This window comes from Marmota monax, unplaced genomic scaffold, assembly GCF_021218885.2.
Source record: "Marmota monax isolate L192 unplaced genomic scaffold, Marmota_monax_Labrador192_F-V1.1 WCK01_AAM20220418_F8-fsc00013, whole genome shotgun sequence".
NCBI lineage: Eukaryota > Metazoa > Chordata > Mammalia > Rodentia > Sciuridae > Marmota > Marmota monax.
The window spans coordinates 2,893,363-2,908,116 of NW_026692202.1; the positions used below are offsets into that span (position 1 = coordinate 2,893,363).

The following is a 14,754-nucleotide window of genomic DNA, read 5'->3' on the forward strand; positions in this document are numbered from 1 at the left end:
AAATGTCACGTAAAACCAGGGATAAATTTCTTACAGAACTATTTAAACAGAATAAGTTTCCTCATATAGTCATCAGCTCCTTGTGACTGGAAATATTCATACTGGTTGAGTGATTTGCTGAGTGGGAGCTTGATCTAGAGTTCTCTGAAGTCATGCTGTACTATCCCCATCTTTTCAACATTCTGTACATCCTGGATTATGCTGGCATATTCCATTTCTTGAAATATAAATTTCATCTGAGTCTTCATGCTGAGCTCTTCAATGGTTCCACACTAGAATTTATAAAAACTTGAATTCCTTGCTATATTCAAGGCCCTCTTCCATTCACAACAATAGTTTCATCTCTGCTCCTCTCCTTTAGATGGGCTAACCTGCCATTGTCTAGCAAACATCCCATTCTTACCTACAAATCTCAATCTTTGCTTGTTCTGTATTTGTAACCTTTAAAAAGCTTAAATATTAAAAAACAAAAATTGCTGTTTAAAAGTTTATAATCTCAGCATCTACCTTTGCTGCCTCCCATCTGTTTTCTTTCCTTTCTTCTCCTTGTCCTTCCTTTTATTCTCCAAAAATTAACTCATGCTATTCGTTCATCCATTTATTCATTCAACAAATAACAAACACTTACTCTGTACTAGGTACTGGTATACATACTTGAGATACAGTAATGGAAAAAAAAAATCATAGCCTTCATGGAGTTTACCTGCTTCAGTTTGTTTTATATACTTAGCAAAATACCATGGACAACTTTCTAAGTCAGTAGATGTAGATCTGCCACATTCTTTTTAATTGCTACTTAGTATTGCATTAGTGAACATTTAGATTGTTTCCAATTTTTGGCTGCTAACCAAGCTATGTAATATATGTTAGTAAAAACAAACATTTATGTATATATAAAATTTTGCTATTATTTCAGTGAGATATCATAAGTCAAGGGTATCCACATTTTTATTTTATCAGATATCATATTTTCAGTTACCAGGAATTGTAGCAATTTAAAATCCAACAGTGGATCAGAGGAAATTTTCCCTATTAGTGGTTGCCTTCAAGGGTCAGGCTGTTCAAGTGCTTTTAGAAATGGTAGAAACTGATGAAATGATGAGCATAGTTCCAAAGGCTTCCAGATTCTGTTTATTTTTTTTTAATATTAATTGCCAAAGAGTATGCCTATGGACTTCATTTGTCTTAGAGCATCACCAAGACCCTATACCCACACTCACTGAAATGGTATCTTCTTAATCTTTTTCATTTCTTCAAAGCTAACAAATTAAAAATATTACTTCACTACTATTATAATACTCCTTTCCTAAATTATTTGAGTTTGGGCATCATTTTATATGGATTTTGGACATTTATGTTCCCTTTGGAATTACCTTTTTGTCTCCTTTCCTATTTCGCTATTAAGCTGTTTATCTTTTCTTATGAATTTTGTCCAATTTGGACAAATTCCACACATTTTTAATATAAATCTTTTGTGTATGTTGCAAACACTTTTCTTCCTACAATAGCTTCATAAGAAGTATACAATCTAAAATAGCAGGTCATATTTTTTTCAAAAAATTTCTTTTTAATTTTAAAATTTATTCTTCTGATGTGAACAAAAAAATTAGTTTTCTGGTTTAGGGGCTAGGGCGGTATCTTAGTGGTAGGACCCTTGTCTCACACATGTGAGGCACTGGGTTCAATCCTCAGCACCACATAAAAATAAATAAAGATATTGTGTTCATCTACAACTCAAAAAATATTTTTTAAAAAAATTAAGTTTTCTGCTTTAAAAAAAAGTTTTAGGATTCAAAGAAAATTACTGTATCCCGGGCCTGGTGGCACAAGCCTATAATCCCAGTGGCTCAGGAGGCTGAGACAGTAGGATTACAAGTTCAAAGCCAACCTCAGCAAAAGCGAGGCACTAAGCAACTCAGTGAGACCCTGTCTCTACATAAAATACAAAATAGGGCTGGGGATGTGGCTCAGTGATTGAGCGCCCCTGAATTCAATCCCCAGTACCAAGAAAGAAAGAAAGAAAATTACTTTAAATAAATGATTCTTGCCTACCATTTTAATACTTTTAGAAAGACACTAAATTTTTGTACATGTTGTGTTTGGGATTTTGATGAGTTTTCAAATGATATGCAGTGAGCCCATGCGTTAGAACCCAAGAGCCTTGGGCATGAATCCAGTTCTGCTGTTTACTATCTATGTGAACTTGAGCTAGTTATTTAGCGTGTCAGCCTTGCTCCCTTCTGTGCACTGGTGATATTGCTTATCTCAAAGAGTTCTAGTTTTACATTATTTGACTTATTAATAAGTTAATTGAGTTATTCTTCCTAATATATTTCACTCAACACCTAATATATAGTACTTAATTGGCTCAAACTGATTAATTTATTAAGTAGTAGCTATAATCACCACTAGGCATTTTTTAAAATAGGGTATTTGAAGTATTTTCAGATGAAATGACATGATATCTGGTATTTACTTCAAAATAATCTGAAAGGGGAATGTGGGTGTAACTTAAACAGGGTTAGCCTTAAGTTAGTAATTCTTGAAGCCAGTGTCAGTCCATAGAGAATCTATTATTTTTATTCACGTATGTTTGAAAAGTCTCAAAATTAAAAAAAATTAAAAGCATCTTTAGAAGCTGTTGAAAATAACAAAGTGTAAACATTTTTTTTTATTTCTAAGTAGAATACTATGTAAATATTATTGTCTGTACTTATCTGTATTTTCTTAAACCCCTCAGAAGGAAGAAAGGGAAAAAAAATAGAGAAAGAGGTTCTGTTTTTGTTTTCTTTTTAACCTCTTTTGTGTATGTGGTAAAACACAATTGACCCGTCTACTATTTTAACAGCAACTTAAATGTGAAACACTTACATTATTATAAGTTATTATAAGAAACAATTTTTAAAATATATTTTTAGTTGTTATAGACCTTTATTTTTTTCATACGTGGTACTGAGAATCAAACCCAGTGCCTCACACATGCCAGGCAAGTGTGCTACTGCTGAACCACAGCCCAGCCCATAAGAAACAATTTTTAATAATTAAAACTATTCATCCGCAAACATGGCTCCTATAAGGTAGTCATCACTCACACCTGGAAGGGGCTGATTGGAAGCTAACTGACCTCTGGGTCACTTCCAATTATGATGCTATAAACCTGACTTTAGTTTATACCATTTCTTTTCTTTTGAAAATATGATAGCAGTCCCCTGTAGCCTTTATAAAAATTATTTCTAAGTAAAAAGATATTTAACAAATATTTATAGGCTAGGAAAGTAGATAATATAATGTACAGTGTAGTGTGAAAAGAGGGGGTAGGGAGATGAATGGCTAGAGAAATAATTACAGTAAAATATGATTAATGACTGAGCTATATTCAGAGGCCTTTAAGCACAGAAGTTAATTCTGGAGAAGTGAAGGAAAGCTTCACAGAAGAAATGACACATGAGCTGATTCTTAAACCTTCTTTAAACAAAAATATATTGGTTACTTACTCTACAGCAGCAAAAGTTGTATGGCACCTTCATACTGTGGACCTCTGTAGAGATATAAAATAGAACAAGGAGGTTTTATACTTGTAAAAAACATGGAACTCTCTGACAAGTAATATTAGGTGAATAAAATCAGAGTGCAGGGATGTGAACTTAAAATATCTGCACCGTAGTTGTGATACAATTTTTATTGACTGTATCTTTCAGGAATTTATTTGGCTGCATATTACAGGACTCTAACAAACAGTAATTTCAAAGAGTAACTGAAAAGTGTTTATCTCAGAAAACAGAAAGCTGGGGGTGGGTAGCTCAGTGGTAGAGCACTTGCTTAGCATGCACAAGGTCCTAGGTTCACTCCCCAGCACAAGAAAGAGAAAGAAAAGAAACAAGAAATCTGGAGGTGGGCTTATCAGCAGATACAGCCGTCAAATGAGTCCTTGGGGGCTCAAGTTTCTCCTTTCTTCCTGTTCTGCCATTCTCTCATTTCTTCCTGCTCTACCATCCTTAGCTTGGGGCTATCTTTAGGATCCTTGAGTCTCTATTGGGCCTCTAAGCAGTTGGGCCATATTCTAGACAAGAAGAAAGGGTGTGCCCAAAATGCCAAAGGTACACACTAGCTGAATCTGTCTCTTTGTCTCAGGAACTTAGTAGGCTTCTCAGAAACCCCACCTAGTGGACTTCTGTTCAGTTTGATTGGCAAGAATTTGTCACATCTAGGTGCAGATTTGGGGAGGTTTTTTTTAAGAGAGTGCATTGCCACTCCAAAGATAATCAAAGGTATGTTGGTGGTGAGGAAGGGAAGAAAGGGTAGGTAACTGGCAAGGTCTGCCATTCTTATTTCAGAAGTTTATGATGCTAAAAAATTTTGCAGAAATGTTAGAGGAAAATGAAGAAATCAAAAGCAGATGAAGTTGTTTAACATATAATTGAAAGTGATTTGCTGAAATTTCTTTCAAAAACATTGATTAATTTTAAGTTCTTTTTTTTAAAAAAAAATTATATTTAAGTTGTAGTTGAACACAATACCTTTATTTTATTTATTTATTTTTATGTGGTGTTGAGGGTTGAACCTAGGGCCTCGCATGTGCTAGGCGAGCACTCTACCACTGAGCTACAACCACAGCCCCAATTTTGAGTTCTTTTAATGTGGTCATTATTTCTTTTTTATTCTTTATTTTTTTAAAAATATCTTTTAGTTGTAGGTGGACACAATGGCTTCATTTTTATTAATTTATTTGTATATAGTGCTGAGGACTGAACCCAGTGCCTCATCCATGCTGGGCAAGCGCTTTACCACTGAGCCACAACCCCAGCCCAGTAATTATTTTTTTACTCAAATTGCTTAACACAAATGATATTTATTTGTAGCATTTTTCCAAATCACTTAGATGAGATATACCAAAGAGGAATAAAATATAGATAGATAGATAGATAGATAGATAGATAGATAAAATGGTATGATGATGTTTATTTAATATGATTTTTTAATCCAGTGTATTGAAAGTTCATTAGATTGCTTAAGGTAGCTTAAAATAGTAATAAGATAATGAGAAAAAAAATTCTCCCAGATTTTTTCATACTTTCACTGCTTCTCTGCTGTATACTAAATAGGATTCTTGGATAATGTGATCAAGAATTATTTATCTGATAACAAAATCTGAGAAGTTGAGAATATAATACTGTTACAGAGCTGGGGCCTTCCAAGAAACTGAGGCAGCACAAAGAACTCCCCCTTCAAACCTGATTTTTGCAACCAAATCAGATTTTAGAAAATGTCATTCAAAATAAGAGGAATAAGTTTCTTTTTATTTGTTTTTTTAAAAGAAGACTTTTTTTATAACTTTATTTTTTAATTTTTTTTATTTTTTATGTGGTGCTGAGGATTGAACCCAGTGCCTCACAGGTGCTAGGCAAGCGCTGTACCATTGAGCCACAACCCTTGCCCAGAAATGAATTTATTGAAGGGACAGAAAAAGGAAAGGGGAAATTCTCAAGGGAGAAAGTGTGTCCTGTCAGAGAGGAGAAGAACAATGTCCCTTTCCTGCACCCCAGCTTTATTGGGGATCCCAAGAAGTTTCCAGAATCCCACCCAGGTCTACCTCTTGACTTTTGACTGGCAGCAAGATGATATCAGTCTTTCAAGTCCCCACTGTCATGGCAACTCTAAGTCATCTTGGCACATGCTGACCTTACATTCTTAAAAGATTTTATGGTTAAAAGGAACTATCCTTGTTTCCCAGAATTTCAGGATCTGGTCACAAAAGTCTCCTGGATTCCTCTTATCAGCATTTCTGCATTTATCCTGCAGTTAACAGGTAGTTTGCTGAGGAATCTGGCATATCCTGTCCACTTAGGTCGGGCAAGGCTGCAGGTAAATTGCTTCTTGGAAAAGAAAGCATGTGGGGATCAACACAGTGGGCCCATTTTATAAAATAATTTTTTTAACTTTGTGTTCCTGCCATTTCACATCTGTCTGTCCCCTAACAATACTAGATAATGGAATTATAAAACAGATTTTAGATGACCAGCCACTTTATTTCTATTTCTTACAGAAAAATAACTACCAATAATAGCAGTAGTTTTGTGTCTTTTTTAACAATTAGCTGCTACTCTGGGGGTTTTGTTGTTGTTGTTGTTGTTTATTTGTTTGTTTTAATTGATGAATCTTAGAATTAGGGAGCAGGAAGGAATTTGTTTATCTAGCACTCTTCTTTTCAGTGATAAGAAGACCAAGGGCCTGATTATTTAAAGAGTTTGCCCCTAGCTATCTCATGTAATAGGCAGAAGTAGAAATGTCATTGAGATTCCTGACTGGGCTAAATCAGTTGATTTGGTTCTGAGCAAATTATTTAGAAACAACTTGATTACTTTATTCAGTTATTCTGCACAATAAAAGAGCCAAACTTGTTCTTAATATATTTTCTTCTAGTAAAGTTTCTTTCCATAGTACTTAAAAACTGGGGGTGAAAACTGGACAGATTTTTGATGAACATTGGTAACATTGGTAGCTTTGGCTTATTACCCCTCTCCTTCATTTAATATTTGGGAAGTAAATAGACACTTGAAATTATCATTGGTCACTATGACAAAGTGACTCTGAGTTCCAGCTTTCTCTTTTTCAAACTCCATGTTCTCAATCAAGTATTTAACCTCCCCAGACCTGCTGTAATTAGAATCACAAGTAGATAATATACATGAGTTCTTTTTGTAAATGTTGGGCCCTATACAATCTGATGGGTTTTCACTTTGAGTATTATCATTGTTTTTGTTACTACTGACTGTGGCATTTAAAAGTTGCTATTAATTTAATGAATGCTCTTTTATGCTTATAGATGTCTTTATTAAAAGCTCACAATTACTTATTTTCTTCCTCAGGGTAATTCGAAACACCTACAGCTTCTTGCTTGCCTGGTGATTACTTTTCTTTCCCAAGCTAAGCCTCAAGAGAGACTTATCCAAATGCTTAACCCTTTTGAGTTTTATGCTTGCCCATAATTTATTTGTGTGATTTTATTTTTGAAATGTGACAATATGGATTTTTTTTTCAGTGAATGGCTTTGTAAACTAGAAAGCATTTTGAAGATAGTAATAAGATGTACTTTTTATTCCTTTCTTTTAGTTGTTTTTTAAAGGATAATTTTAAATGTTAGCTCTGCTCTTAAAAAATGTTTTCTGTTAACTTCTCAATAGTCTTATAAGCATCTATCCTTAATGATTTTCTTGGGGATGTAATGAGATTTTAATCTAACCATGAATTTACTTTTTTCTTAGAAACTGTTTCACTCACTGGTTCATCTCCTTTCCATATTCCTGCAGTTTGTAATCAAGTGCAATATGTCTATTGGGTCATCTTTACATTCTCTTTAATTTTTTAAACAAAGGAAATGAACTAGAGATATTTTTTGATATTACCAAGTTATTTGACTCCTTTATTTTTAATTATATTTTTATATAATTATTATTTTATAGTTGTTCAATAATAAGTACTATATTTGAGAGAAGAGGGGCAAGTGTTTGTTATTTGATGTATTTATTCTTCTCCATGTCCAAAGGAGGTTTGAGGTCAAGCCCTTTGGTCACATTTGCCTTGGACCTTTATAATATCTCTCTACTTTTACTATCCACTTTTTCAGATTTTTTCCACATGACCACCTTCAGGATATTCTTCCTAAATTATTAAAGCATATATATCATCCCTCTTCTCTAAAGCATTGCCTTTGTAATAAAATACAGACCCTTTAACCTGCTCTAACCTACCTCCAGATTCCTATTTCTCACTTAACCCTCATGCTTTTTTTTTTTTTTCCTAACCAAACTGACCTCCTCATCCTCACCACATTTTCCAGCCTTGCCTTCCCTAGGCCTTAATTCCTGGTCTTCCTTATTTATGGGTTCCTAATGCCTGCTGTTGTCTCTGCTCTTTCTCTTCAGCTATGGAAATCCTACTTTATTGTTCAAGGCCTAGCTCTCATTAGGTTCTTTGAGGTGTATTTGGGAGGCAGCCTAGGTAGTAGAAATAGATTGGATTTTAGGGTCTCTTTTCCATTGTTGCATAACAAACCACCTCAAACTTATAGTAGCTTTTTTTTCCCCCAAAGGGTCTTTTTTTGTTTTTATTTATTTATTTAAGTTAGAGAGGGAAACAATGAGTTGCTAAGGATCGAACCCAGTGTCTCACACATGCAAGGTAAGTGCTTTGCCACTGGGCCACAACCCCAGCCCCAAACCTTAGTAGCTTAAAACAACCATTTTTTTCTCATAATTCTGCAGGTTGACTAGACTGTTCCTCTGCTGATTTCTCCTGGGTATATTTTTGTGGTCTGGTAAAACAGCCAGGGGCTTAGCTGGGCTCCGATGACTATGCTTCTCTCCATGTTGTTTTTCATCCTCTGGGAGGCTGTACTAGGTTTCTTAACATGTAGTCTCAGGGCAGCATTCCAAGAAGGCAAGTCCCAATGCAAAACACTTACCAAGCCTGTTTGACCCAAGTCTGCTGATGTCCCCTTGGCCAGACAAATCATATTTATCAAACTTAGAGTCAATCAAACAGGAGACTACACATGGCATGGAAATCCAAAGAGATGGTTTATTATTGGTAAGCTGTCTGCCCCTGGCTGCAGTGATTCATATTCTTTCCATGGGCATAATGTGCTGCCTCCTAAGATCCCTAAGACTCACCTATTTCATGGCATCCAGTTCAAAGTCCATGATCTCATCATTTGCACTAGGTCTAGATGTGGATGTGGCTCCCTGGATACAGCTCCTCTTAACTCAGGAATCTAGAAACTAAAAAAATAAGTAGTCCACCCCACCACTGCCACCTCATATCCAGTATACAACATTGAGGCAGGAACAAATTAACCAATAGTCACAATAGTCACTTCATTTTTTAATATTGATTTTTTAGTTGTAGGTGGGCAGAATAACTTTATTTTATTTTTATGTGGTTCTGAGACTCAAACCCAGTGCCTCACACATACTAGGCAAGCACTCTACCTCTGAGCCATAACCCCAGCCCCCAACTTCTGTTTTTTAAAAAGGAGTAATGAGGGCTGGAGATATAGCTCAGTTGGTAGAGTGCTTGCCTTGCATGCCCAGGCCCTGGGTTCAATCTCCAGCACCATTTAAAAAAAAAGGAGTAATGAGAGGTGCACAGTAAATATTGGTCCAGAGCAATGCTGAAATTCAGCTGGGCAGTGAGCAAGGAATGCTTCATGATTAGGGCCGAGTCCTACTCCCTAGAATTTGTTTCCTAATCCACCTCTTTGTGGCTCTTGACTCTGCTCTCTGAGCTATCTTCCCTTTTTAGTAAGAACTGGCTCCTATCTATAGCTGACTAGCTACCAACCTGCTTTTTGTCCAGAAAGCTGGAGATCCAGAAACTCCTTTTCCCCCTCATCTTAAACTCTGTTACTTTTAACCCAAACTCATAACTTCTTTAAATTTTTTTTGAGATTCTGATTGGCCATTCTGTACCCTAAAAGCCATATTCATAATTCATTTTTGAGACAGACCTCTGAACTTTGAACTGAGAATGAGGCTGCAGTGGGGCAGTACCCTTAAAATTCATAGATGCTCTTTTGTCTGAGAGTTCTCCCAGTCACCACTTTCAGTTTTTTGGGTCTTTACAAAGGGTTTTATGGCCATGCCTTTGATTTTATCTTTTTTCTAATATGTTTTCTTATTTTGGGAGTCTTTTTCTAGAAGTACTGAAAATGTTAACAGCTTTATTTTCAGCTTAGAAATTCTTTGCTCCTTTGTTGTTCCTCTAAATTGTGCTTGAAAATTGAACGATTCTGTCAATATCTCATTTATTTCATACATTTTATCTATAATGATAATTACAGCATTCTGTCTGGAAATCTTATTAAGATCCCTAAGTTAATTAGATTCAATATCTATATATGCATATAGGTATGAAGAGGTTATCTTTCAAGTTACTCCATGTACAAAATGGTTTTCCCACTTGTTTCACTACCTTATAGCACAGTATGTCCCTTCTCAGTCCTCTAGGAGCAATTTCCTCAATGTCTTTTCAGCCCATACAAAGGTTTGCCATTTTTTCACCCTTCACTTCTAAGACTCAAAGCTATTGATATGTAGTTTAAGTTTTGATTACAACACCACCTCACTATTAGATATACCAGTTTCTGTGTTGCATATATATTGTTGCATAACAAACCACTCTATATTTTAGTGATTGAAAATAACCATTTTTATTTCTTACCATTCTATAAGTTGACAGGGTGGTTCTTCTACATAGGGTCATGTGATTCCTGTGACTGCCTTAGATAAACCTAAGCTTGTCAGTTACATGAGCATTCATTAGGCTTTGCTTGCATCATGTTTGTTGATGTCCTATTGACCAAGCAAGTACATGGCCAAGCCCAGGGTTAATGTGGTAAGGACTGCACAGGACCATGGACCAAGAGATATAGTTCATATGGGGCCATTTGTAATGGTTAAAGTCCAACAGATTTCCAGTTTACATTACTTTGTATCCTTGGAAAGTCATTTCACTTGTGTGCAACAATTTTTTTATGTGCATAAAGGGGTAAATAATATCTATAATAGGGTTGTTATGATATTTTAATTTTAAGTAATTACTTGTTTATTTATTTTTGTACTGGGGATCGAACCCAGAGCTTCATGCATGCTAGGCAAGAGCTCTACCACTGAACCAATCCCCACCCTCTAATAACTACTTGTTTTTTGTGCAGTTATGAGAGTAATACTTTTGTCATTGTGCAAAATATACAAACTGTAGAAAATTATTTAAAAGAAAGCAAACATCTCCTGAAATTCCATCTAATACAATACTATACCAGGAGCTCCTCAGGGCCTTTTCTGTCCTATTTTCCATTGTAAGGATGTGTGTGTGTGTGTGTGTGTGTGTGTGTGTGTGTGTACACCTTTCTCATCCTGAAAGGTAAAGTCCCTGAAGGAAGAGAACTCAACTCTGTAATTTCCATAACTTTGTATTTAGGATGATAATGCACATTAAATACTTAGCCTAATATCTGGCACAGATATATTCCCACTTAAATTGTTGTTCTGTTGATACTACCAAGGATTCTTAGAAGTCTTAAAGTTATGAGAATGAGAAAAGTATCCTGAGAGCAAAATATCTAAATGGAACTGTGGAGGGTGGCTTCTCTCTGGGGAGCCCAGTGAATTGTGAGGTAGAGTGTAGGAGCATTATAGAGAAAGACGTTGTCAAGATCTACTTATAGATCCCAAACTACTCAATGGCAAGGCCTCTATTATAAATTCTTAATTAAAAAGGAATACCCCCTTCAAAGAATAATCTAGTAAATGTTTTATTGTTGAAAACTTGAAGCCTAACATTAGTAATAAAAATTATATTCTTGATACTCAAACAGATTTTATCTTTATGTTTTAGTCAAAGAAGTTTGGCAGAGATCACAGAACTTATCCATACTGCTCTCCTTGTACATCGTGGGATAGTAAATTTAAATGAATTGCAGTCTTCTGATGGACCACTGAAAGACATGCAATTCGGAAATAAAATAGCTATCCTAAGTGGAGACTTTCTTCTAGCAAATGCCTGCAATGGACTAGCCCTGCTACAGAACACCAAGGTAAAAAATGTAAGAGTTTGCTTATACCTGGATGGCCTTCAGGTGGTTCTTGGTTGGGAGATGGAGCCATAGAGGTCTCTACGCTCTGTGCCCAACTCCCCTATGTAGATGTTCAGTAAAACTTTGTTGACGATGATGATGGCAGTGTCAACATCAGGGAAAACTGGTAAACGCTATAAGTCAGTTTTGAACGTAATTTTTATTTTTTTGTGATTACAGGTAAAATTCATTAATTATTATTCCAAATAAAGAATATATAAATAAGTTAAATGTATTTTTAACAAATTTTAAGTTATTAAAATTAAATTATTAAAAAATATTCTAAATAAAGAATATATAAATAAATATTATCTATAATCCCACTACCTAGTTAATATTTTCATGTATTTCTTTTTAGTCATTTGTTGGCTATTCATTTATACTTTTATATATAGGGATCATTTTTATAATATACAAGAATGTGCTTGTATATAAGGTTTTTTAATCCTATGTATTGCTTTGCACCTCTTATTATAATGTGGGTATTTTCCCATGCTATTAACATTTTTCAAAAAAAAAAAACATTTTTCATACATTTTAAATAATTGCATAATATTCTTTCATTTAGATATTATGTCATTTATTTAACAAATTCTTTAGTGTTCAACATTTAGTCTGCTTCGTATTCATCACAAATAGACCTGCAGTAAATATCTTTTCACAGCAATTTTCTCATTCCTGATTTTCCATTATAGATTGTTTCTTTTTTTAATATTTATTTTTTAGTTGCAGTTGGACACAATACCTTTATTTTATTTATTTTTATGTGGTGCTAAGGATCGAACCCAGGGCCTCACATGTGCTAGGCAAGTACTGTACCACTGAGCCACAACCCTAGCCCCTGCAGTTTATTTCTTTAAGATAAATTGAAAGGGTTTAAACATTTTCAGAATTCTTGATACATATTGTCGCACTGCTTTCTGTAAAGGAGAAATATTCTTTATATATCAGGTTTATGTTTGACTACAAGAGAACATTGGCCTGTGTATGTGTGGGAGGGGATTCTTTATTATTTCTCTCATGTAAAAACATACAGAAGTTGGTATGGTGATTCTGCAAAGTCAAGGACCCAGGCTCCTTCTATCTTACTGTTCTGCCCTCCTTATCTTACCACTTCATGGTCTAAGACAGTTGCCATCATGCCTCACTCCAGTCAATAGGAAGGAAAGAGGAAGAAAAGCAAAAATGGACAGATCTCCTTTCCTTGAAGGTCACCTGAGTGTACGTCTGGTTTGCTAAGAACAGTCTCAGTGTAGAACAGCTTTCCCCAAATCCCATCTTGTTTGGCTTTTGTTCTGAATTTTCCATTTTTTAACAGGGATTTATTATCTAATTATTACATTAGAATAAGACACAACGGGTTTGATAGATTTCCACATTGTACTTCTAGCCTCTGCTTAATTTTTGTCTAATATAAACTAATTGTACTGTGAAACCCTTACACAGTGGACAGAGTTCTCATTTTAAGGTGTTATTAAATCTGAAAGACAACCAGCAGTAAGTAACTCATCTCTTTTTCACAGCCCTTTTAGACACAGTGTAATTAACACCTCCTCATTGCAGGGCAATTGCTGATCCCACAAAATACACTTAAATACAAATGTGTAGACTGAGATAACTCCTTTGTGTATTAAGTCATGAGAGAAGTTATTTGCCACTGCTGCCCTAGTTAGCTACTTGGTGTTATCAACCAATTGTACCATGATCCATGCATGGACTACAAGTCACAAAGCTGCCAGGTAGCCAGGCATGGTGGCGCATGCCTGTAATCCCAGTGGCTCAGGAGGCTGAGATAGGAGGATCATGAATTGAAAGCCAGCCTCAGCAAAAGCGAGGTGCTAAGCAACTCAGTGAGACTCTGTCTCTACATAATACAAAATAGGGCTGGGGATGTTCCTCAGTGGTCAAGTGCCCCTGAGTTCAATCCCTGGTACAAAAAAAAAAAAACCAAAAAGCTGCCAGGTACCACTATGTAAGCTCAGTGGGAAACATAGGTTTGATGTCTATAAAATATATGTGAGAAGTCAGAACTGGTCACTTGTGTTGTACAGCAAGTAAAAAGTAGGCTGAGCATGCTTGCTTGTATAGTGGAAATCTGGTAACTATTTTATATTTTTTACAGCACTTTGTTTTTATAAGTCCTTTTAGCAGGAGTGAGCTGAAAAAAACTAAAAATATATGTTTCATTTTTTTTTAAGTACTACATTTTTGTGTTTGGAGAAATTTGATAAGGAACATGTAACTTGCACAAAATGTTTGTTGACATTTACTATCCACTTTAGAGGCCATAGTGATATCACTAACCACATGAAAATGAGAATCAAATTTGCTAGAGAAGTATCAGAATCTGTGGAAGCTGGTGGTTAATTTAAGACCACTGCCTAAAGATGATGATCTAACACATGCAGCACTCTAAGAGACATAATTTGTGTAGATAAATAACTACTCTTCTAAGTTAATGTCATTCATTTTCAACTATTTGGTTTTATGTGCACATTGGAAAGGGAAGCATTGGCAGAAGAACTTAGTAAATAGTTAAATAATTTCAGTTTTAGTTCAGTGTTGTCAGGTGCTTCCATTGTTAAATCATTTAAGTTAATTATAAAAATGATTTGGATTTTTTTTCTTTCTGTCTATTCATGGGATCAAAGTAAAATTTTTATGAGTATAATCTGCCAAAGATAAACCCTTTGTGAGTGACAAAGGCACCAAAAACATTCACTGGAGAAAAGATAGCCTATTCAATAAATGGTGCTGGGAAAATTGAAACTCCACATGTAACAAAATGAAATTAAGCCCTTATCTCTCATCCTGTATGAAACTCAACTCAAAGTGGATCAAAAACTTAGGCACTAGACCAGAGACCCTGTGCCTAATAGAAGAAAAAGTAGGTTCAAATCTTCACCATGTCAGCTTAGGATCTGACTTCCTTAACAAGACTCCTAAAGTGCAAGAAATAAAATTAAGAATCAATAAATGGAGTGGGTTCAAACTAAAATTTTCTTCTCAACAAAGGAAACAATAACATGAAGAGAGAGCCCACAGAATGGGAGAAAATCTATACCACGTACGCACCTCAGGTACAGCATTAATCTCCAGGATACTAAAAAATCTTAACATCA

At 35.2% G+C, this 14,754-nt stretch overlaps 1 protein-coding gene across 2 annotated transcripts in view; it reads left to right on the forward strand.

Annotated features, from left to right (window-relative positions):
• The window catches only part of Pdss2 (decaprenyl diphosphate synthase subunit 2), a 279,973-nt gene that overhangs the window by 159,005 nt on the left and 106,214 nt on the right, over window positions 1-14,754 (forward strand). For both annotated transcript variants that reach the window (XM_046430499.2, XM_046430505.2), the window contains one exon: window positions 11,395-11,593. In XM_046430499.2, coding sequence (XP_046286455.1) covers window positions 11,395-11,593 — 199 coding nt within the window. The remainder of the gene's footprint in view (window positions 1-11,394; window positions 11,594-14,754) is intronic.